At 37.0% G+C, this 23,187-nt stretch overlaps 1 protein-coding gene and 1 non-coding gene across 4 annotated transcripts in view; both read left to right on the top strand.

Annotated features, from left to right (window-relative positions):
• The first annotated feature begins 397 nt into the window (after positions 1 to 397).
• The window catches only part of FBXO47 (F-box protein 47), a 28,626-nt gene continuing 5,836 nt past the window's right edge, over positions 398 to 23,187 (top strand). For 2 of the 3 annotated variants that reach the window (XM_055407730.2, XM_055407732.2), the window contains exons 1-9: positions 398 to 577; positions 3,034 to 3,226; positions 3,737 to 3,904; positions 8,609 to 8,685; positions 10,202 to 10,279; positions 13,292 to 13,400; positions 18,051 to 18,227; positions 19,382 to 19,528; positions 20,344 to 20,486. In XM_055407730.2, coding sequence (XP_055263705.1) covers positions 3,046 to 3,226; positions 3,737 to 3,904; positions 8,609 to 8,685; positions 10,202 to 10,279; positions 13,292 to 13,400; positions 18,051 to 18,227; positions 19,382 to 19,528; positions 20,344 to 20,486 — 1,080 coding nt within the window. In that variant the 5' untranslated portion in view covers positions 398 to 577; positions 3,034 to 3,045. The remainder of the gene's footprint in view (positions 578 to 3,033; positions 3,227 to 3,736; positions 3,905 to 8,608; positions 8,686 to 10,201; positions 10,280 to 13,291; positions 13,401 to 18,050; positions 18,228 to 19,381; positions 19,529 to 20,343; positions 20,487 to 23,187) is intronic. The other variant, XM_055407731.2, reaches the window with a different exon arrangement.
• Positions 21,735 to 21,806, top strand: TRNAD-GUC (transfer RNA aspartic acid (anticodon GUC)). Its single transcript has one exon. It is a non-coding gene; the product is annotated as a tRNA-Asp (tRNA).

Genomic DNA, 23,187 nt, shown 5'->3' with positions numbered 1-23,187 from the left:
CAACCCACTCCAGTATTCTTGCCTGGAGAATTACATGAACAGAGGAGCCTGCGAGCGTCAAGGCACGGGGTCGCAGAGCCTGACGCGACTTAGCACGCACGCACTCCGGTTTCTAACGGCTCCACCCCTTCCTGTTATCAGCCTGAAGCAACCGGTGACTTTGGCTTAGGTTCTGGCGCCAAAGACCGCCTTCGTCCTCTTTGATTATTCATGAAGTGGGTGGGCCTGTGAGGTATTTCTTAATATTTATAAGGGGCGGAGTCTCCTCCCTGAGGGAGCTCAGGGAGGGTTCGAAAATATTCCTCAGGGAGGACGGCACTACGGGGTCCGGGGGCGGGGCCTTCTTCCCGCTGGGGCTCCTGGGAGGATTCTAAAACATTCTCGAGGCCAAGGGGGCGCCTGCGAGACTGCAACGCAGCTTCGGAGCCGACGGGAGCCGGACTTTCCCTCTTCCTGGCGGCAGAACCTTGAGGAAATACTTTCTTTTCTAAATATTAAGAAATTTGAGGAGGTGGGGCAGAACGACTAAGTCCCATTTTCCTGTGATCCTTTAGCCGGAAAACTGTCAAAATCTGTGGTAAAAAAATTTTTTTCCCCCAATAATTTCTGGAGATAGTTTCGTCTTTCCATGGACTGGAGACAGTCAAAAATGCATCCCAGTGTGGTTTGACTCTTAAATTGGGCAGTTTTTCTTTATGGCCTCCCTAGTTTACCTCTTTGAAGATATTTTGAGCTTATTCCGGAGCAGGGAGTGATGGGTCTCTTCAAAGTGTTTTCTTATGTTAAAATAAAATAGAAATTCTAGTGAGTTGCTGTTGGAAGGTTTTCTCTGAGAAGAGGGAGAAAAGTTCATCCAAAAGCCTTTCAAACGTGGGCAAAATAGTGAGATGGAACAGGGCATTGAAACGTCATCGTATTACGATTATTTGGGTTCGTGATTCTCATTCTCTAGAGGGCTGAGAGGAAACCAGAAATAATTTAGGATTACACCTTTAGGATTTTCAGAAAGTCTTGTTATCTCCCCTGGATCGTTCAGGTCTGAGTGAGAAAAAGAAGGAATTGTAAGAGGAGACTCTAGTTTTAGCAGAATTTAGATCACTGTGTTTTACTCCTCTCAGAGGTTTAAAAATACGTACAGTGTGTGGTTGACACACTAAAGCCCCCCAGGTTTTAGGTGTCAGTGAGTTTCTGAAGAGCCCACAGGCTCCCACCCAAGTCCCAGGTTACACGGTATTCAGAGAAACAGAACAAAACCTAGGCCAGGTGTATATTTTACTATAATGAAAAATGCTCTTAAATGCCTTCTGTGAGAAGTTAAAAACAATCTTATGGATTGAATAAATTAATATTCTTTCATTTGGTGAAATCCCATGCAGTCCTTTTAAATATATATACTTGTAGAAATATAACTATTGGTATGGAAAGAAATTATTTAATTACAACTGAAAAGGATTACAAAATAGTGTGAACAGTGATTTCCTCTGTTTTTGTGAAAAAGAAACATATATGGAAAACTCTAGAATGATATAAGCCAAAGGGCTTGATTTTGTGCTAAAAACCAAATGAATTTAATTTTCTTCTTTTTGTTTTGCTGTATTTTGTAAAAATTTTTGACAGTGCATGTTACTTGTGTAATTTTAATGATTATTTTAAAATATCTACTAGCAAAGCACTATGTAGGGTATAGTTTTAAGGGAAATTCACAATATGCTTTTCACTAAGCACTAAATTTCTTGGCCACATTTTCAATTATACAGCTGATTTTAAATTGATGTAAATTGACATGTAACCTTATAGATGAATAAGTAGCAATGTGATTTTTTTAGCAATTTTGTGCCAAAAGGAGAAAATGCATTTTGGTCAGATATATTTGTAACTCTTTGATGAAATGTCTTGGTTGTTTCTTTAGAAATAAGGAGCCCTAGATTGGAGTTATGCATGTGTACATATGCATGTATATTTACAAAAGAGGGTTTTCTGAATAGGAAAATGAATGACACAAAGTCACTGTGTGTGATAAATAACATTTTTTTTAAAGAATTATTGTTTGGTGTAAGTGAATTACTAGTAACTTCAATAAAATTCTAGGAAATGTTTAGTTTGACATAAGTTATGTAGATCCTTCCTAAGACTTGTCAGTTCAGTCACTCAGTCGTGTCCAGTCTTTGCAAGGCCATGGACTGCAGCACGCCAAGCTTCCCTGTCCATCACCAACTCCCAGAGCTTACTCAAACTCGTGTTCATCGAGTGAGTGATGCTATCCAACCAGCTCATCTTCTGTCATCCCCTTCTCCTCCCACCTTCAATCTTTCCCAGCATCAGGGTCTTTTCCAGTGAGTCAGTTCTTCACATCAGGTAGCCAAAGTATTGGAGTTTCATTATTAGCTGTTATTAAATGAAAGTGGAATTGAGGGAAAGTTATTCATTAATTTATAATAGTCTTATTAATTTTACAAAACTTTGATTTCACCACACATAGTGAATCATAATGGAACCATCTTAATCTATTAGAGCTAGTCAGTTTTAAAAAGCTGCAAACTAAAGTCTGTTTTTTTAATCTGTCTTTATTGTTTCCAACAAAAGAACATGTCCGTATTAAGTTTTTAAAAAATAGAAAAGTTTTAAGTCTACATTAATACTTTGAATTTTTTAAGAATTAAAGTAAAAACAACATACTAATTGACAAATATTGAATGGATTGAAATTATAATTTTTTGTGTTAATTCTTTTGCTTTTTGAAAATGTCACATTTCTTTTCTTAAGATACATTCCACCTAAATACTTACCTCATTTGTCTAAAATATCTGGCTAAGAGGGAAAAGATTTTTAAGTATTTCATATCATGCTGGAATGAATAAATAGACTCTACTGGTTGGAATGCCATATATTGGACATCACATTAAAAGTTCTGTAACTATAGAGAGATAACTATTACCCATCAAAATATGAATCTTTCCATTTAAAGAAACAACATCGCTTCATCAATATAATTTACTTTTTCCTTTGTCTCTTGTGCTTTTTTTTTCTAATCAGGTAAGGAAGAGGATGGCGTCTAGAGTAAATACTAGTTTCACTTTGATTCCTAACCAGAAATATAGACGTAGTAATCGTCGATCCAGCTATTTTTCCAACACCTTTGACTCAGATTCTCAGCCCTTATCAACGCTTGGAAATTTTAAAGCCTTGCCAGTGGAAATATTCCAAATAATTCTAAAATATTTGTCAGGTGAGGTTTGGAGACTATAAGTAGGCAACATGGACGCTGGAATATTTTCTTTTCCCCAAGAAGTAGCTTGTCATCTTAGACCCCACTAGAATGTTAATGGTGTTCAGTTCAGTTCAGTCTCTCAGTCATGTCTGACTCTTTGCAACCCCATGGACTGAGAACACCAGGCCTCCCTGTCTGTGTTCCCATTTAGTTTATTTTTTAAAATTTTGTCATTGTTAGGTAAGTGGTACTCAGAGAAAATATGATACTCAGACTCCTTAAAGCATGCTTCTAATTATAATGACATGTTACATCCCCAAATGTTTCTAATTCATTCAGAACTAGATTTCAAACAATTTTAAGATTTTTCCCTTTTCCCCACTTTAATTATTTATTTTTAGTAGTAGTATTAATAGTAGCGTTATTTAGTAGTATTATTAATGAGCTAACCTGTAAGTTCATAGACTGCTAATAGTGATGTTCATGTATTTAAGCCATTCACATATATATGTATATTTCTTTTAATAGTGAAGGATATCAGCATGCTAAGTATGGTGTCCAAAACAGTCAGCCAGCACGTTATTAATTATATCTCAACCTCATCAGGAAGCAAAAGACTTTTACTACAGGATTTTCATGACCTTGAGCTGCCTGACAGAGAAGATACCACTATAATGGAACACTACAGATCTTTAGGTAATTTATGTAATATAATGAGAATTGTAACAGGTAAAGAACTATACTTAATTAAGGGGGTTTTATTATGCAATTCTATAAGGCCTGTGGGAAATAGAATACTTCTTATTTCCATGACAATTTTACTCATCCAGTGTAAGGACTTTCCCTTAACAGCAATCCTTTTGTTTATTGTCTACTTGCTCAGTTGTGTCCAACTTTTTGTGACCCTGTGGACAGCAGGATTCCTGTCTTTCAGAATCTCCCAGAGTTTGCTCAAAGTCTTGTTGGTGATGCCATCCAACCATCTCATCCTCTGTCACCCTCTTCTCCTGCTGCCCTTAAGTCTTTCCCAGCCTCAGGGTCTTTTCCAGTGAGTTGGCTCTTCGCATCAGGTGCCCAAAGGACTGGAGCTTCAGCTTCAGCGTCAGTCCTTCCAATGAATATTCTGGGTTGATTTCCTTTAGGATTGACTGATTTGATCTCCTTGCTGTCCAAGGAACTCTTGGGAGTCTTCTCCAGCACCACAATTCCAAATCATCATTTCTTTGGTTCTCAGACTTCTTTATAATCCATTCTCACATCCCTGCATGACTACTGGAGAAACAACAGTTTTGACTATACAGACCTTTGTCAGCAAAGTGATGTCTCTGCTTTTTAATACACTGTCTAGGTTTGTCATAACTTTTCTTCCAAGGAGCAGGCAGCTTTTAATTTCATGACTGCAGTTATCATCCACAGTGATTTTGGAGCTCAAGAATAGAAAGTCTGTCACTGTTTCCACTTTTTCCCCATCTATTTGCCATGAAGTGATGGGACTGGATGCTGTGATCTTCATTTTTTGAATGTTGAGTTTTAAGTCAGCTTTTTCACTTTCCTTTTTCACCTTGATCAAGAAACTCGATCAGTTCCTCTTCGCTTTCTGCCATTGGGGTGGTGTCATCTGCGTATCTGAGATTACTGATATTTCTCTCAGCAGTCATGATTCCAGCATGGGGTTCATCCAGCCCAGCATTTCACATGATGCATATAAGTTAAATAGGCAGGGTGATAGTATACAGCCTTGACGTATTCCTTTTCGAATTTTGAACCAGTCCGTTGTTTCATGTCCAGTTCTAACTGTTGCTTTTTTTCCTGCATACAGATTTCTCAGGAGATGGGTAAGGTGGTTTCGTATTCCCATCTCGTTCAGAGTTTTCCAGTCTGTTGTGATACACACAGTCAAAGGTTCTAGTGCAATCAGTGAAGCAGAAGCAGATGTTTTCCTGGAATTCCCTTGTTTTCTCTGTCATCCAGCAAATGTTGACAATTTGATCTCTGGTGCCTCTGTCTTTCTAAACCCAGCTTGTACGTCTAGATGTTCTTGCTTCACATACTGTTGAAGCCTAACTTGAAGGATTTTGAGCATAACCCTGCTAGCATGTGAAATGAGTGTGATTGTTAAGTAGTTTGAACATTCTTTGGCATTGCCCTTCTTTGGGACTGGAATAAACACTGATCTTTTCCAGTCCAGTGGCCACTGCTGAGTTTCCAAATTTGCTGGCATGTTGAGTGCAGCACTTTAACAGCATTATCTTTTAGGATTTGAATTAGCTCAACTGGAATTCCATCACCTCCACTAGCTTTGTTTGTAGTAATGCTTCCTAAGTCCCACTTGACTTCACACTTCAGGATGTCTGGCTCTAGGTGAATGGTCACACCATTTTGGTCATCCGGGGTCTTTAAGACCTTTTTTGTACAGTTCTTCTGTGTATGCTTGCCACCTCTTCTGAATTTCTTCTGCTTCTCTTAGGTCCATACCATTTCTGTCCTTTATTATGCCTTCTTTACATGAAATGTTCCCTTGGTATCTTGTTTGCTTGAAGAGATCTCTAGTCTTTCCCATTCTGTTGTTTTCCTCTATTTCTTCACATTGTTCATTTAAGAAGACTTTCTTATCTCTCCTTGCTATTCTTTGGAACTCTGTATTCAGATGGGTGTATCTTTTCTTTTCTCCTTTGCCTTTCACTTCTCTTCTTTTTTCAGCTATTTGTAAGGCCTCCTCAGACAACAGTCCCTTACATTATCTTTAAAGATGAGAATGTACTTTAAAGTGTCCGTCCTTGTGACTTCATGTGGACACAGTGTCACAGAAGCTTATCATCTGGTGGCTTACCAGTTTAGGAAATTGATGTATTTCTATGCTTTACTTTGTGTGGATACGATGAGTTTTATCTCTGTATTTCTTTTCCTTTTCAACCATAATCTAGTTCTTAAAATATAAAATTAATTTAAATTTATTATTGTGGAAAATCACTTATTCTGTTATCAGAAACAGTGGTTTCCTTTCTTAAGGATGCTATGCATTTACTAATAAATCATTATGCTATTATTAAATTAACTTTAGCAAAGGAAGTTGTGGACCATTTCTTCCCTGGATTTGTAATTGTTTATATCTTTCATCCCATTCATTGATTTCATTCTTCCTGAGTGCTAGAATAAAATTCTAATTTTGACTTGACTTAATAACACCAGTTTAATTATGAATCTACCTGTAGTTAATCAAAACATGGCAGTGAAACTAAATATCTGATGTTGAGAGTAAGTTAAGTGAATATTACCTTTTAGTAGCCCAAGGATGCCTAGTTTTCAAATAATGAAAGAAGACTGCATAGGTGTGAAATACATCAAACTGTATTTGATAAGTATACTTAATAAGACTAAATGAAAAATATGTGATCTAGTTACAATGTTATTGCTTTCAGTACTTATGATTAAGCTTAGTAAAGCTTACAAAAGAATACATCAATTACTTTTTGCCACTTACTGTAAATATCTTTTTTCAAACATCATCAGTTGTGGAGGAAGTGGCACTTGGGAAAAGCTTATTCTTTAGTTTAATTAGAATTTTTTCTCCCTGATCAGGCTCAATTGCATAAACAAACAAACAAACAAAAAACATTAAGACAATTGTGTGGATAATTCAGTTAAAAATGCAGATACATGTTGATCTTTAAAGGTAGCTTTTAAACATGGTTTTATTCATGTAATGATTTCAGCCTTCCATTTAAATTTGGTGCAGACAGCTAGCTTGTGACTGTTTAGATAAATGTTTGATGTACTTACCATTTCCTCACATTGCCATTCCTCTGTTCTTGTTTTCCGACATTAAAATAACATTTTCAGAGTTCTGCATTCTGAGCTTTATACATTTTAATTTGCTGCTTCATAGAAAACAGAGCAGATGGCCAGTGTGAAAAGAACAGTACATCTGATCTATTTTAGTGAGAAGAAATTAAAGAAGTTGGTCTCTAAAGGATATAACAGAGCACCTGTGTTAAAAAATAAATAAGTCAACTGGCATTGGTTTTTATGGGAAATTGCAACCCTTAAAAATAGGCATTCTACATTTAAAAAAGCAACCAGCATGCAATTAGAGTTTACAATTCCCCGGCTATGATATGCCTTGGGACTGGATGCCAGAACATGAAAGGAAAAGAACTCAGCCTGAAAACCAAACACTGAAAATGTCTTTTTATGTACAAAAATAAGAAGGGTTTATCTTTAAAATGCAATCCTGGTAATGTGTTACCCAAACATAGCAACTTCTAAAAATAAGTTCAATTCCCATAGATTCTACAGAATTATATAAAGTTTTTTATATTATGTAAAAAAGTAAATGTAGAGAAGATGAAGACTAAAGAAAGTCATGATATTCAGGTATGTGTTTTCTTACCATGTATCTTATTTTTAGTTTGAGGATATTTGCCCTTATAGGAATGTTAACAATATATTGCCATTTTAGGAGAACAGAACACTTAAAGTTAGAGAAAACAAATCATACACTTCCTGTCAGTGTAGTTCAAGTTACATAGCTCACTGGGAAATTAAAGGCTTTTTAAAAAAATATGTAAACACAAAATTCTATACATTCTTAACATGCAAGCCCCATAAAAGGATATCTTTAAAGAAAGAGATAAATATTTCATCCAAACTGGATACTTTCTGTGAGGGAAAAAAGCCTTCTAATCTCTGAAATTTCAAGTACTTAGGACTAAGTTTTTGTACAGTATTTGGAGAAAAGAATACAAACTCTCTTCTCTCACTCTTTCCATTAGCAACTGTTAAAATATTTTCCCTTGTGGACATGAGGTTAATTTTAAGAGATACCAGGAAGAAAAAAGAGATACTGAAATATGTTTTCTATGGAATAAAGACAGTAGAGTTTCCCAATTGTGTTTTGTATTTGGTTATTGTTGTCTTTTGGGGAGCTTCCCTTGTAGCTCAGTGGGTAAAGAATCTGCCTGCAATGCAAGAGACCCGGGTTTGATGCCTGGGTCAGGAAGATCTCTTGGAGAAGGAAATGGCAACCCACTCCAGTATTCTTACCTGGAGAATCCCATGGACAGAGGAGTCTGGCAGGCTAGAGTCCATGGAGTCCACCATTGTTATCTTTTTAAATTGAAATACTTTCTTAAATCTATTCTGTAGCACCAATTTCACAATTTTTTGTAAGATTTCATGTCATAGCCTCTTGGGTGAATACCAGAGTCATCCTTGGTAAACACCATGTATTACAAGTATTGTGCACCCTTCCTCCCAAACTTCCCCTTAAAAACACTGATATCAGCTCACAGTCCACTATGGTACATCTCACTTTCAGGAAACATTACGCTTTGAGTTATAGATATTCTTAAGTTAATTACATTATTGTCGTTTTTTTCATGTGTCTCTTTACTTTCTCAGGTCTACTATTTAAAAGATGTACATTGCTGCTACCCACAAAGGAAAGACTAAAGTACATTCACAAGATACTTGCAGATGTAAGATCATACTTCTAAATTAGTTCACAATCTTGATTTACAGTAAAGATGTTTTATTATTAATATCTTATACTCATTTTAAATCTGTATTTTCATGGAATTTCATGAATTAGTACTCAAAATTGATTGATGATAATTAATACTTTACCAAGTACTCAGATTATAAAACACCAAAATGTAGTATAGGAGTATTTTCACTCAAGTTTATTAGGTTTATCAAAGTAGTAAAAGTATTTTTACCTTGTGGGAATTCTGAAGATATTTTAAAGTGATGATGTAGATATTTTATTAAAATGAAAATAATTTCTAAGTGTTAACATTTTACTGTTTAAATATTAAAAGCATCTTTAATATATAAAATGACAAACCTTTTATGATAATGTATGACTTGGAAATGTATATTAATTGTTAGGGCATAATCCCTGTTAGACACTGAGTTTTATTATATAAGTCCAAATATATATCTACTATTGCTGATTCAGTTTTACACTCAATAGTATGCAAACTGTTTCCACTGGCTTTTTTCATGTCAGTGTTTGCATTAACTTCAGCCTCTATGTTATTGCAGCAACTTCCGAGATGAGCTTCCTGCCATTCATTTCTTCACTCCCCAAGACATTCTATATGCTGAGTCACTTTCATCAGTTTAATTTTCTTGCTTAAGAATCTTTCAGTGGTTACTCAGTTTCATCACAATATGGTCCAAAGTCCACAGGTGATATTTAGGTTCCCTTTGACAGGGGCTTCCCTGGTGGCTTAGAGGGTAAAGCGTCCCCCTGCAATGCAGGAGACTGGGGTTCAATCCCTGAGTCAGGAAGATCCCCTGGAGAAGGAAATGGCAACCCACTCCAGTTCTCTTGCCTGGAAAATCCTGGGAGGCTGCAGTCCATGGCTGCAGTCCATGGGGTCACAAAGAGTCGGAGACTGAGCGACTTCACTCACTTTAAAGACACTGGGGCTTCCCTGGTGGCTTAGAGGGTAAAGCATCTGCCTGCAATGCAGGAGACCTGGGTTTGATCCCTTGGTCGGGAAGATCCCCTGGAGGAGGAAATGGCAACCCACTCCAGTACTGTTGCCTGGAAAATCCCATGGACGGAGGAGCCTGGGGTCTCAAAGAGACATGACTGAGCGACTTCACTTTAAAGACATTACTTGTTTTACATCTTTCATACGCTTTTTAAATCATTCTCAGAATGATCCTTTCCCTGATTTCATCATGTCTGATATGTTTATTTGGTCATTGTAGCATTTATACATATTCTAACCCAAAATGTAAAAATAACTTCAGGTGTGTATATTGGCCTAAATAAATTGTGAGCTCCTTGAGGCAGAGAATTTGTTTTATACTCTTTCATAATCCTTCACCTATGTAACATGATGCTCATCAGTTTTATAGTGTTTTAGTTATTTTCAGTTAAGATTGAAAAAGGTCATTGCATATTTCCACTTAATTTGAATGTCAAATCATTGTACAGTTCCACTGAAAAGGAGGAATTAATAGTTGTTCTCTTTATAGGTTTCGTGTTTTAAATTCAGTGGATGTGCAGCTCCTTTGCAATGTGTAGGATTACTATGTTATGGCATATTTTTACAGGTACATTTTTTATTTACTGAAACAAGAAAAGGAATTCTTTTTGAACTGTTAATAAGTAGAGTATGTAATCTGTCTTTCTATAAGATAATAAAAGTGATAATAATCTATAAAGAAAACAAAATAACATTGTAGAGGTTTGAGAATGTGTTAATATGTTTGCCACCTCAGGTTTTCTTCTTGGATTTCTCACTAGTAAGAAATGTTTAACATTTATATGCTCTATACCAATGTCCTTGAAGTTTCCAGCCAATTGTAATGACTGGAAATATTGTGGGGTACAGACTGTGGATGTGTAATGAATTTTAAGTCTTGGGCTAGTTACTGAAGATGTGATTTTAGAAATCAACTGTATTTTAAAAATTGTGACTATGGGAAATGATAGGTACAACTGATTTTATTATGGGGCTTCCCAAGTGGTGTTTGTGGTAAAGAACCTGCCTGCTGAAGCAGGAGACAAAAAAGACCCAGGTTCAATCCCTGGGTTGGGAAGTTCCCCTGGAGAAAGGCATGATAACCTGCTCCGGTATTCTTGTGTGGAGAATACCATGGATAGAGGTGCTTGGCAGGCTACAGTCCATGGGGTTTCAGAGTCGGATATGGAGTGCAACACCTCGGGCTTTGTTGTCCTTCACTATCTCCTGGAGTTTGCTCACATTTATGTCCATTAAGACAGTGATGCTATCTTACCATCTCATTCTCTGCCGACCCCTTCTCCTTTTGCTTTCTAAGCATCAGGATCTTTTCCAGTGAGTCGGCTATTCGCATCAAGTAGCCAAAGTATTGGAGCTTCAGCATCAGTCCTTTTGATGAATATTCAGGGTTGATTTCCTTTAGGATTTATTGGTTTGATCTCCTTTAAGTCCAGGTGTGGACTCCAGGTTTGATCTCCTCTCAAGTCCCTTGGTGTTGGTGGTCTTTGCCAGGACTACAATTGAAAGCATCAATTCTTTGACGCTCAGCCTTCTTTATGGTCCAACTCTCACATCCATACATGACTCCTGGAAAAAACATAGCTTTGACTATGTGGATGTTTGTTAGCAAAGTGATGTCGCTGCTTTTTCATACGCTGTCTAGGTTTGTCATAATTTTATTTCCAAGGAGCAAACATCTTTTAATTTCATGGTTGCAGTCATTGTCCTCAGTGACTTTGGAGCCCAGGAAAAGAAAATCTGTCGTTGTTTCCACTTTTCCCCATCTGTTTGCCATGAAGTAATGGAACTGGATGTCATGATCTTCTTGTTTTACAATGTTGAGTTTCAAGCCAGCTTTTTCACTCTCCTATTTCACCGTCGTCAAGAGGCTCTTTAGTTCCTCTTCGCTTTCTGCCATTAGAGTGGTATCATCTGCTTATCTGAGGATGTTGATATTTCTCCCAGCAATCTTGATTCCAGATTGGGATTTATCCAGCCTGGTATTTCACATGATGTACTCTGCATAGAAGTTAAATAAGCAAAATAACAATATACAGTCTTTATGTATATACAGGCTGTATATACAATATACAGTCATACTCCTTTCCCAATTTGGAACCAGTCTGTTGTTTCATGTCTGGTTCTAACTGTTGCTTCTTGTCCTGCATACAGTTTTCTCAGGAGACAGGTAAGGTGGTCTGGTATTCCCATTTCTTTCAGAATTTTCCACAGTTTGTTGTGATCCACATAGTCAAAGGCTCTAGTGTAGTTAGGGAAGCAGAAGTAGATGTTTTTCTGGAATTCCCTTGTTTTCTCTATGATCCTGCGAATGTTGGCAATTTGGTCTGTGGTTCCTTTGCCTTTTCTAAACCCAGCCTGTATACCTGGAATTTCTTGGTTCACATACTGCTGAAGCCTAACTTGAAGGATTTTGAGCATAACCTTGCTAGCATGTGAAATGAGTACGATTGTTAGGTAGTTTGAACATTCTTTGGCATTGCCCTTCTTTGGGACTAGAATGGAAACTGACCTTTTCCAGTCCTGTGGCCACTGCTCAGTTTTCCAAATTTGGTGGAATTTTGAATGCAGCACTTTAGCAGCAGCATCTTTTAGGATTTGAAATAGCTCAACTGAAATTCCATCACCTCCACTAGCTTTGTAGTAATGCTTCCTAAGGCCCACTTGACTTCACACTTCAGGATGTCTGGCTCTAGATGAGTGACCACACCATCTGGTTATCTGAGTCATTTACACCTTTTTTGTATAGTTCTTTGTATTCTGCCACCTCTTCTTAATCTCTTCTGCTTCTCTTCAGTTCTTACCATTTCTGTCCTTTATTGTGCCCATCCTTGCATGAAATGTTCCTTGATATCTCCAATTTTCTTGAAGCGATTTCTAGTCTTTCCAGTTCTACTGTTGTCCTTTATTACTTTGTACTGCTCACTTAAGAAGACTTTCTTATCTCTCCTGGCTATTCTCTGGAACTCTGCATTCATTTGGGTATATCTTTCCCCTTGTCCCATGCCTTTCGCTTCTCTTCTTTTCTCAGCTATTTGTAAAGCCACCTCAATCACTTTGCCTTCTTGCATTTCTTTTTCTTTGGGATGGTTTTGGTCACCACTTCCTGTTCAATGTTACAAACCTCCATCCATAGTTCTTCAGGAACTCTGTCTACCAGATCTAATCCCTTGAATCTATTCATCACCTCCACTGTATAGTCGTAAGGGATTGATTTAAATTCTACTGTAGTCTGAAACTAAGCCACAGTATGGTTGTGAGTCAGATATCTAAAGTTGTGTTCTAGGGTTTGGGGCTTACTTTGTTATTTTCCTCATAACTGTCAGAGGTCAGGATTCAATACCATTTAGTTCTCTGAAAAGAGACTCTCAATGCAACCACAAAGAAACTGGATTGAGGAGCATTTCTAGGTTTTGTTTAATATAAAATTTCCTATGAATTTTAACAGTCCCATACTGGATAAAAATGGCACATCACCCTGATTTTGTGCTGCAACAGTTGATGGTCATAAGGCAATAGTGACTTATGTTTTGATTTGATGGTTTGAATATCTGCAATGTTTCCTTTATTTTATCATTCTCAGACCTTAACAGCAGGTTGGGATGAACTCGAGTGCCATCGTGTTTATAATTTCTTATGTGAGCTGACTAATCTGTCCCGCAAGATGCAGACAGTTGTCTGCAGCAAACCAGGTAAAGAACTAAAATTCAGAGATAACATTGTACAGAGATTAAAATAGAAAAAAAAATAGTATAGTTCTAAAGTGTATTTTAAAATTAGCTGCAGTGTTTACCTGTAGAAAGAGGACAAAGAGATGTAAGGGAATGATAAACAATAAATCAGATAGTGAGGCAGAAGTGGCCTGTAATTACAGAAAGAGACGAGCTCAGAGGGTCTTCAACCATATTCAGTTCAGTTCAGTCGCTCAGTCATGTCTGACTCTTCGTGACCCCATGAATCGCAGCACGCCAGGCCTCCCTGTCCATCACCAACTCCCGGATTTCACCCAAACTCATGTGCATCGAGTCAGTAATGCCATCCAGCCATCTCATCCTCTGTCGTCCCCTTCTCCTCCTACCCCCAATCCCTCCCAGTATAAGGGTCTTTTCCAATGAGTCAACTCTTCACGTGAGGTGGCCAAAGTATTGGATTTTCAGCTTTAGCTTCAGTCCTTCCAATGAACACCCAGGACTGATCTCCTTTAGGATGGACTGGTTGGATCTCCTTGCAGTCCAAGGGACTCTCAAGAGTCTTCTCCAACACCACAGTTCAAAAGCATCAATTCTTCGGCGCTCAGCTTTCTTCACAGTCCAACTCTTACATCCATACATGACCACTGGAAAAACCATAGCCTTGACTAGACTGACCTTAATAATATTTTATTCCTTAAACTGGTGGAGGATACAAAGGTGTTCATTATGATATTCTTTAAACCTTTATATATACCTGAAATATATCATATTTTAAAAATTAAAAGAAATCTATAATTTAGCAGTGTCACTCTGAGAAACTCCCACAGTGTGCACAAGGAGACATGTATAAGAATGAGCATTACAGGGAAGACTGCCAACAACCTAATGCCTGTTGTCAAGAGAATGGATAAATGAATTGTGGCATATTTATACAATTAAAAACCATTAATAGTTAAAATGAGTTAACTAGAGCCATGTGTATTTTTAATATGGATAAATTTCAAAATATAATTTGAGAGAAAAGGCTACCAAACAATACTTTTAATATGATACCATTTATATACATATTAAAAACATGTAAAATAGTTCTATATATTCTTTATGGTTATGTACATATGTAAAAAAATATAAGAACATAGTTGGGAGGTATGATAGTTAATTTTGTGTGTCAACTTCGATAGTCCATGGTACCCAGATATTTAATCAAACATTATTCTAGATGTTTGAAATTATTCTTTAGATAAGATTAACATTTAACTCAGTAGACTTTGAGTAAAGCAGATTACCCTCCATAATGTGGGCGGGCCTCATCCAGTCACTTGAAGGCTTTAATAGAAAATGACTGTTCTCCCCACACAAGAAAGAATTCTGCCAGCAGACTGTCTATGGACTTGAACTAGAAGTCCCCGCCTTGTTGGAGCCTGCCAACCTACCCTGTAGATTATGGACCTGCCAAGCTTCAGTGATCTGCATAAGCATGACAAATCCTATGTATATATACACATCCTGCTACTTTTGTTTTTCTAGAAAGCACTGATTAATTATCTCTAGGGAAGAAGGGAATTGGGACTGATAAACAAGAAGTTTTAACTGTATGAATAATGTTTTATTTTTTTTAATTCTGAAGCAAATATAACAAAAAGATTTGACAAAACTAGATGATCAGTATATAGTGTTTGTTATAGTATCTCTGTTTTTCTGTCAGCTTGAAATATTTCATTATGAAACAAATCATGGCAGAATTTTTTAAGGCAGATAGCCCAGTGAAACAATAGCAAAATTAATTTATCATGTCCTTCTCTTGATCAGAAAGGTTTTTTAGTTCCCTGATATCTTCCCTGGTAGTTCAGCAGGTAAAGAATCTGCTTGCAGTGCAGGAGACTTCGGTTTGATTCCTGGGTCAGGAAGATCCCCTGGAGAAGGGGTAGCTACTTTTCCAGTAGTGGGAATACTACCCACTTCAGTATTCTTGGGTTTCCCTGGTGGCTCAGTTGGTAAAGACTCCTCCTATGCGGGAGACCTGGGTTGAATCCCTGGGTTGGGAAGATCCCTCGGAGGAGGGCATGGCAACCCACTCCAGTATTCTTACCTGGATAATCCCCATGGACAGAGGAGCATGGTAGGCTGCAGTCCAAGGGATTGCGAAGAATCGGACACAACTGAGGGACTAAGCACACTAAGCAACTGATATCTTCAAAGTCCAAACTATACTGCTCTTCATATACTAATCCCAACCTACCTTTCCAAACTTACTGCCTACTACTCTCTGTATCAGTTTGACACAGGGATATTGCTCTGTATCACAGATTCCTCTTACACATTTCTACCTCATACCTTTCATTCATTCTCTCTTTTTCCTGAAATGCCATGTCTCCTTTTCATCCTTTAAAACCCAGTTTACTTGATCTTTCCTGATCTCCCTAGACCTGCAATAATCTCTCTCCTCCAAACTTCTGTGCTACTTGACTTAACACATCAAGAAATACTTATTTACACATGGCCTTGGTGTGAGGGCTTCCCTGGTGGCTCAGAAGCATATGCCCACAATGTGGGAGACCTGGGTTCAATCCCTGGGTCAGGAAGATCCTCTGGAGAAGGAAATGATCCCCTGGAGGAGGAAATGGCAACCCACTCCAGTATTCTTGCCTGGAGAATCCCATGGAGGGAGGAGCCTGGTAGGCTACAGTCCATGGAGTTGCAAAGAGTCAGACACAACTGAGTGACTTCACTTTCACTTTTTTTTTGGATGTGTTGGTAGACTTTCCATTTACACTTGTGTACAAGTAAGTAGATCATAAGTAGTATAAGAATATAAAATGTAAAATGGTGTCACCACCATGGAAAACAGTTTGGTCATTCCTCAAAAAACTAAACGTAGAGTTACATACGACCCAGTAATTCCACTTCTAGGCACCTAACTAAGGAAATTGAGGAGCAGGAACTTGAACAAATACTGTTACAACGGAATTCACCGAAACATTATTTTCAATGACTAAAAATAGGAAACAACCCAAGTGTTCATCAATAGATGAATGGATAGACAAAATGTGGCATATATATATACAGTGGAATATTATTCAGTCATAAAAAGGAGTGAAGTTTCTGGCCACACCATGTGGCTTGCAGGATCTTAGTTCCCTTACCAGAGATCGAACCTGGGCCCCAGCAGTGGAAGCACAGAATCCTAACCATTGGTCCACCAGGGAATTCACAGGAGGGAAGTTTTGATAGAGGCCACAACACGGATGACCTTTGAAAACATATGCTAAGTGAAACAAGTCAGACACAAAAGGACAAATATTGTATGGTTCCACTTCTGTGAGGCACCTAGAACAGGCAAATTCATAAAAACAAAAAGTAGATTAGACGTTACCAGGAACTGGGGGAAAGAGGGGAATGGAGAGTGATTGCTTAATGGTCACAGAATTTCTGTTTGAGGTGAGTAAAAGGTTTTAGATAGGGTAAGAGTGATAACAGTTGAACAACAACATGATTGTAATTGATACGACTGAATTTTATACTTTAAAAATGGTTAAAATAGTAAATTTTAGATTATATTTTACCACAATTTAAGAAAATAATGTAATATATCAAATCTGTTGAATTATATACATTAAATTATATACATGAAAGTTATATGATATGTAAATTATATGTATATTACAATAAAGTTGTTTTTAAAAATACATGAGATACCATTTTATACCCATTTGGATGGCTAGAACCAAAACATCAGATAGCAGATGTTGGTGAGTGTGTGGGGGAGTTGGAGCCCTGATACACTGCTGGCCAGAATGCAAAATGGTACAACCACTTTGGAAAACAACCTGGCGGTTCTTCAAATGATTAAATATGGAGTTACCATATGACCAAGCAATCTTATTCCTAGGTATATCCTCTAGAGAAACATATTCATACAGAAGCTTGTAAATGAATGTAATAACAACATTATTCATAATAGCCAAAAGGTAGAGACAACTGTCAATGTGTGAATAAAAAAATGTGGCATATCTATACAATGGAATGTTATTTAGCTATAAGAAAACATGAAGTATTGATACATGCTATATACATGGATGAACCTTGAAAACATGCTTTGGAAAGAAGCCAGTTACAAAAGACCATCTACTACATAACTTCATTCATATCAAAGTTTGGAATAGGGAAATCTATAGAGACAGAAAGTAGTGATTAGTCTACTGCCATACCACCCTGCACGCGCCCGATCTCATCTGATCTCGGAAGCTAAGCAGGGTCGGGCCTGGTTAGTACTTGGATGGGAGAAAGTAGTGGTTAGTGCCGTGGGTGATAAAGGACAGAGGGATGGGAGAGGTATAGTTAAAAGAGCAGGGCTTCTTTTTGAGGTAATGACGATGTTCTAAAATTAACTTTGTGATAGCTGCATATATCTATGAATATACTAAAAAAAGTTGAATTTTATATCCTTTATATTGGGAAGTTTTATGGTATGTAAATTGTATCCCAGTAAAGTTGTTTTAAAAAGTAGTTCCTTGATAATCTAAAATTTTTACAGAGTAAATGAAGTAACGCTCTCAGTACAAAGCATTAATTAATGATGTATGTCTTTGATCTATCCAATTATGCATATTAATCTAAGAAGAATGCTTTACAATTCTTTTGTCTTCATAGGAAGTGCCCGAAAACTGGAGTTAAGGATCAGACTATTCTGTAGGAATGTACTGCTTGATCACTGGACCCATCGAAGTGATTCTGCATTTTGGTTGACATGTATATTGAAACCATGGCCAATGGTGAATCAGGCAAGATTGCTGTATATCATCTTTGGACCTATATCTCCTCAAGATGGTGAGCATCTATTTCTTAGGGATGTATGTCACAAAACTGGTTAATTACTTTTACTTTAGGAAACATCATTTTGTATCTGCTTAGTTTTATTATTCTTTTTTGGTGGGGGATATCATTAGTTATTATAAAAGAGAACCATGGAAATTATTTACATGATGAAAGATTTCAGAACTTCAGTGGAATGGGCAGCTTCACATGATGGCATTCAATTTCAGTCAACACATTTCCCAAGAATGTCACCACTCTAAATAGGAAATAGTCCTTGTCTGGAACTACTTTGGTGCCTCCATATTCCGGGAGAACTTTTATCTCCAACTTTCATGCACACTGGTTGAATATGTCCACCCTTTCCTTTAGAGCCGAATCCAACAGCTACCACCATTGCTTGCAATACTTTTCCTTGTGATTTTTCTGGAAGCATAATGCCTCCTTTGGTTATAGTTGCAGCTGCACTTCCTTCAACTAATACATGACTCCAGCTGCCGCAGTTCATACTCTGCTCTCACGCCGCAGCCACAAGGAGAGACCTCTCATCATTCTTAATAACTAAAGTGGATACAACTGTATGCTACATTACACTACATTTGCTTGGATGAATATATTTCTTTTGTTCACACGGCATTATGTCAGGACTGAACCAATTTAAAGTGTGCTGCGTAGCAGCAGGAAGCCAATCTTCTATCAAATTTTGTTTGTGTATATAATTCAGAAAAAGAATTGGTCATAGGTAAGCAATAAAAAATTGACTGGACTACTCAGTTTTGATATAAGTGTCTGGAAGATTCTGAAATACAGCATGCTATCTTTTTGGAAGGTTATCACTAGGTTTTATTTCATTTTAGTAAGATTTTGTCAATTGTCTATTTTAATTTCTGTTATGGGATAACATTATCTTTGAACCATAAACAGTGTTTTGCTTGATGAAACTACCTTTTCTTTACTTCATTTATCTATTGTTGCTATGCTTCATTGCATCAGTCAGAGACATTAAAATTTATACTGTTATCAGAATTGACCTTTCATTATGAAAGTAGCATGTATAAGTAATGGATTTCATTATGCAATCCAATTTCCTTTTTAAATAATCCATATAATCTTTATCAGAGATGCAACTATTCTGTCATAGCCTAGTTTTTGTTTCAATTATCATTCAGGACAGGTGGTTTGGCAGAAAATGATAGAAGGACCTACAGATGAATCCTGTCTGAAAGGTTTGGCTGATGCCATTAAGTTACTATATGACACAGGCACCAAAGAATGGACAGCAGATGATGTTATCAGTCTTGTAGATGAACTATCAGGTAAAAAAAATATTTACCACATAGAGTAATAGAAACATATTATTAGAATACAGTTATAAAATTGTAAGGACATAAAGCAATTAAAAGAAATTTTTTTAAGTTATACATCCAACTCTATCGGAAACAAATGACTTATCATTGGAAATCACTTTTTGATTTTTGAAGAGAATGCATATAATCAATTTACTTTCCTTCGGTTTTCCTTGTCAGTTTTATAGATATTATTCATTGTTATTATTATTTGAAAGTTTCATTATTTTATTAGGTTAGTTATTCCCATTTTGCAAGTTCTCAGAAATACCTCCTAATGTTGAATAAGGGGAAAGCCCAAAGTTTCATTATTTTATTAGGTTAGTTATTCCCATTTTGCAAGTTCTCAGAAACACCTCCTAATGTTGAATAAGGGGAAAGCCCTCTCTAGTTGGTACAGGAGAGATGAAACAATGTTTCCCATTCCTGCATAATCCTTTAGACTCTACAGTTCTCAAGATTTCTTTCTTTTTCCAGGATTAGACCACTTGGTCTGTTGACCTTTGTGGGAGAAATGCTTTGACTATATTACTAATACATTTGTGAGAGTCACTGTGACTTGGCAATAATCTCTTTTGCCTGGTAAAGGCTGTAACTGGAAAACTAAAGCATTTTCTCCAAGATTCTCCTTTGACACTAATTGTATTTCCAATAGAGTGATATAATATTACATATATTTAATGACCTTTACTATAGTATGTATATAATGTATATGTATAGTATAGTATATTATGATTTACTATTATGTAATATCTCATTAAATACTGTTTTTCCTTTAATAAAAGTGGTTCCTCGTGAGTGGCTTCTGGAGAATAATGCACGTCTCCTAATCCTAAGTGGGAACAACATCTGTTTCACTTTCATGGCTAGTAAAGCTGTGAATGGACGCACCATTGAACTGGCAAGGCTGATGGTCTTTTTGGCTTTGGTAAGTAAAAAATAAGTTTTTTCTAGCAAGTTGTTTAACGTTATTGCTGACCTAACAAGGAGCTGCCATGAAGGAACTGAAATATGTACAAAACATTTTGAAAGAATAAGTATTTAAGTATATTTTTATATATACTTAAAAATTTTTAATTTATATAATAAACTCATATTTGGAGACATTCCTTATATTAACCTCTCCCCATGTCATATCTGGATTGTCATTATACAGCTCTGCCAAGTTATATTCTTTTTTTCCCCTTCAGTTCAGTTCAGTTCAGTTGCTCAGTTGTGTCCGACTCTTTGTGACCCCATGAATCACAGCACGCCAGGCCTCCCTGTCCATCACCAACTCCTGGAGTTCACTCAAACTCATGTCCATCGAGTTGGTGATGCCATCCAGCCATCTCATTCTCTGTCGTCCCCTTCTCTTCCTGCCCCCAATCCCTCCCAGCATCAGAGTCTTTTCCAGTGAGTCAACTCTTCGCATGAGGTGGCCAAAGTATTGGACTTTCAGCTTTAGCATCAGTCCTTCCAGTGAACACCCAGGACTGATCTCCTTTAGAATGGGCTGGTTGGATCTCCTTGCAGTCCAAGGGACTCTCAGGAGTCTTCTCCAACACCACAGTTCAAAAGCATCAATTCTTTGGTGATCAGCTTTCTTCACAGTCCAACTCTCACATTCATACATGGCCACTGGAAAAACCATAGCCTTGACTAGACGGACCTTTGTTGGCAGAGTAATGTCTCTGCTTTTTAATATGCTATCTAGGTTGGTCATAACTTTCCTTCCAAGGAGTAAGCGTCTTTTAATTTCATGACTACAATCCGCATCCACAGTGATTTTGGAGCCCAAAAAAATGAAGTCTGACACTTAGATTCCATTAAAAAAAAAATAAAGCACCCTATATAATTTGCTCCAGGATATTTCCTGGGCATCAGGAAGAGAATGTGGAAGTGAGTGGTGATAGAAGTGAAACAAGATTTGTAATTGCTGAAGCTGGAGAATGGATACTAAGGGTTTATAATACTATTCTCTTTACTTTTATACATTTAAAATGTTTTTTAAAATAAAACATTTTAAAATATATTTGCTGTCCATTCATTTAACATAAATTGAGTGTTTACTATGGGCCATACACTGAGTGAGATTTTAGGACTATGGAAATTAGTAGAACAAATCCCTTACCAAAGCCGCTTACAGTCTTTTAAGAGATATCAAAGTATGTATAAATAAATTCAGTGTGGGAATTTCCTGATGGTCCAGTAGTTAGGACTTAGCACTGTCACTGCCATGGCCTAGGTTCAATCCCTGGTCAGGGAACTAGATCCCACATGCCACAATTAAGAGTTTGCATGCTGCAACTGAAGATCCCACATGCCGCAACAAAGCTCTAGCACAACTAAATAAGTAAATAAGTATTTTTTTTAAGATGGGAAAATGTGAAAAAAGCTATCAAATTAACTGTATTCTCACTGTAAATATTTATTTTAATAAGCAGATGTCCTAAAAAAGAAAGAATTGGAATTGCATGGCTATCTCAGGGAACTATAAGCAGTTCGGTATTATTTCTGAAGGGAAAAATGTGCAGAAGAGGAGGAGTTTAGATAAGAAGGGAGAGACCAGGTAAGGAGGGACTTTGTAGATCGTTCTGTGGAGCTTGAACCACAGTAGCCACATTGCTGACAAGTTTTAGGAAGCAGGGAGACACTATCAGTTTTACTTTTTGGAAGGTGACTGTGGCCTCACTGTAGCAAAAGGAATGGAGAGGAAGTCATTAGGGTTGGAGAAGCCTTCTCTGATTAACATCTCAACTCTGATCATTCATTTTCTCTAAATCACTTCAGATTTGTCTTCTATTTATCTTCATTTACCACTGGTGTTCTTAAGCCACTATCTTTATGGGGTAATTGTCTCCCTAAATAGGGAAACTTTGAAATCCAGAACTATGTCACTTCTTTCACAATGTCTTATACAGTGATTTATACATAATAAGTAGTCAATAAATCTTTCCGATCAGATTAACATTATTTGGTTATATTACTATATAGTTTATTTTCATGCTGTATGTTATTTGGCTCCATGAACAATTTGCCATTTAGAATGTTAGTAAATCAGCCTTTTTCCTTTCAGTCAGTTTTAGCTAAAAACATGTATGTAATCCTCATTTTATTTATTTTTTAAATAAGAGAGAAATATTCCTTATAGCTCTCAAGATAGAAAGTTAATATTATCATAGAGTTCTCTTGCCTGTTGAAATGGCCTGTTTGTCTGTCACCCTCATTGGATCCCTTGAATATAGAGGCCTTGTGTTTATGGCTTGCCATAGTGTCCCCAGCTCTTAGCATGTGCTCAATAACTATTTACTGAATGAATGAATAAATGAGCAGGAGCCATTTTTTTTCATATGTTTAATAATTGGTGTTTGTTTGGTCTTGTGACATGTGGGATCTTAGTTCCCCAGCCAGGGATAGAACTCATACCCCCGGTAGTGGAAGCCCAGAGTCTTAACCACTGAACCACCAGGGAATTCCCAGTAATTGTTTTAAATATTATTTTTTTGCATTAATAGTATCCTATAATAATCTTGAACCAGGCTTTTATTTACTTCATGCTTTTTTCCCCCACAAAATTTGTACCATTTGAAAGCAAAGGAGTATTAGATATAAGAGCATTTCCCATTTATAGACTCAACATATTATGT

Source organism: Moschus berezovskii, chromosome 20 (assembly GCF_049115385.1).
Source record: "Moschus berezovskii isolate FMDL1 chromosome 20, NW_MosBer_1.0, whole genome shotgun sequence".
Classification (NCBI taxonomy): Eukaryota; Metazoa; Chordata; class Mammalia; order Artiodactyla; family Moschidae; genus Moschus; species Moschus berezovskii.
This window is presented reverse-complemented; position numbering and strand designations above follow the sequence as displayed.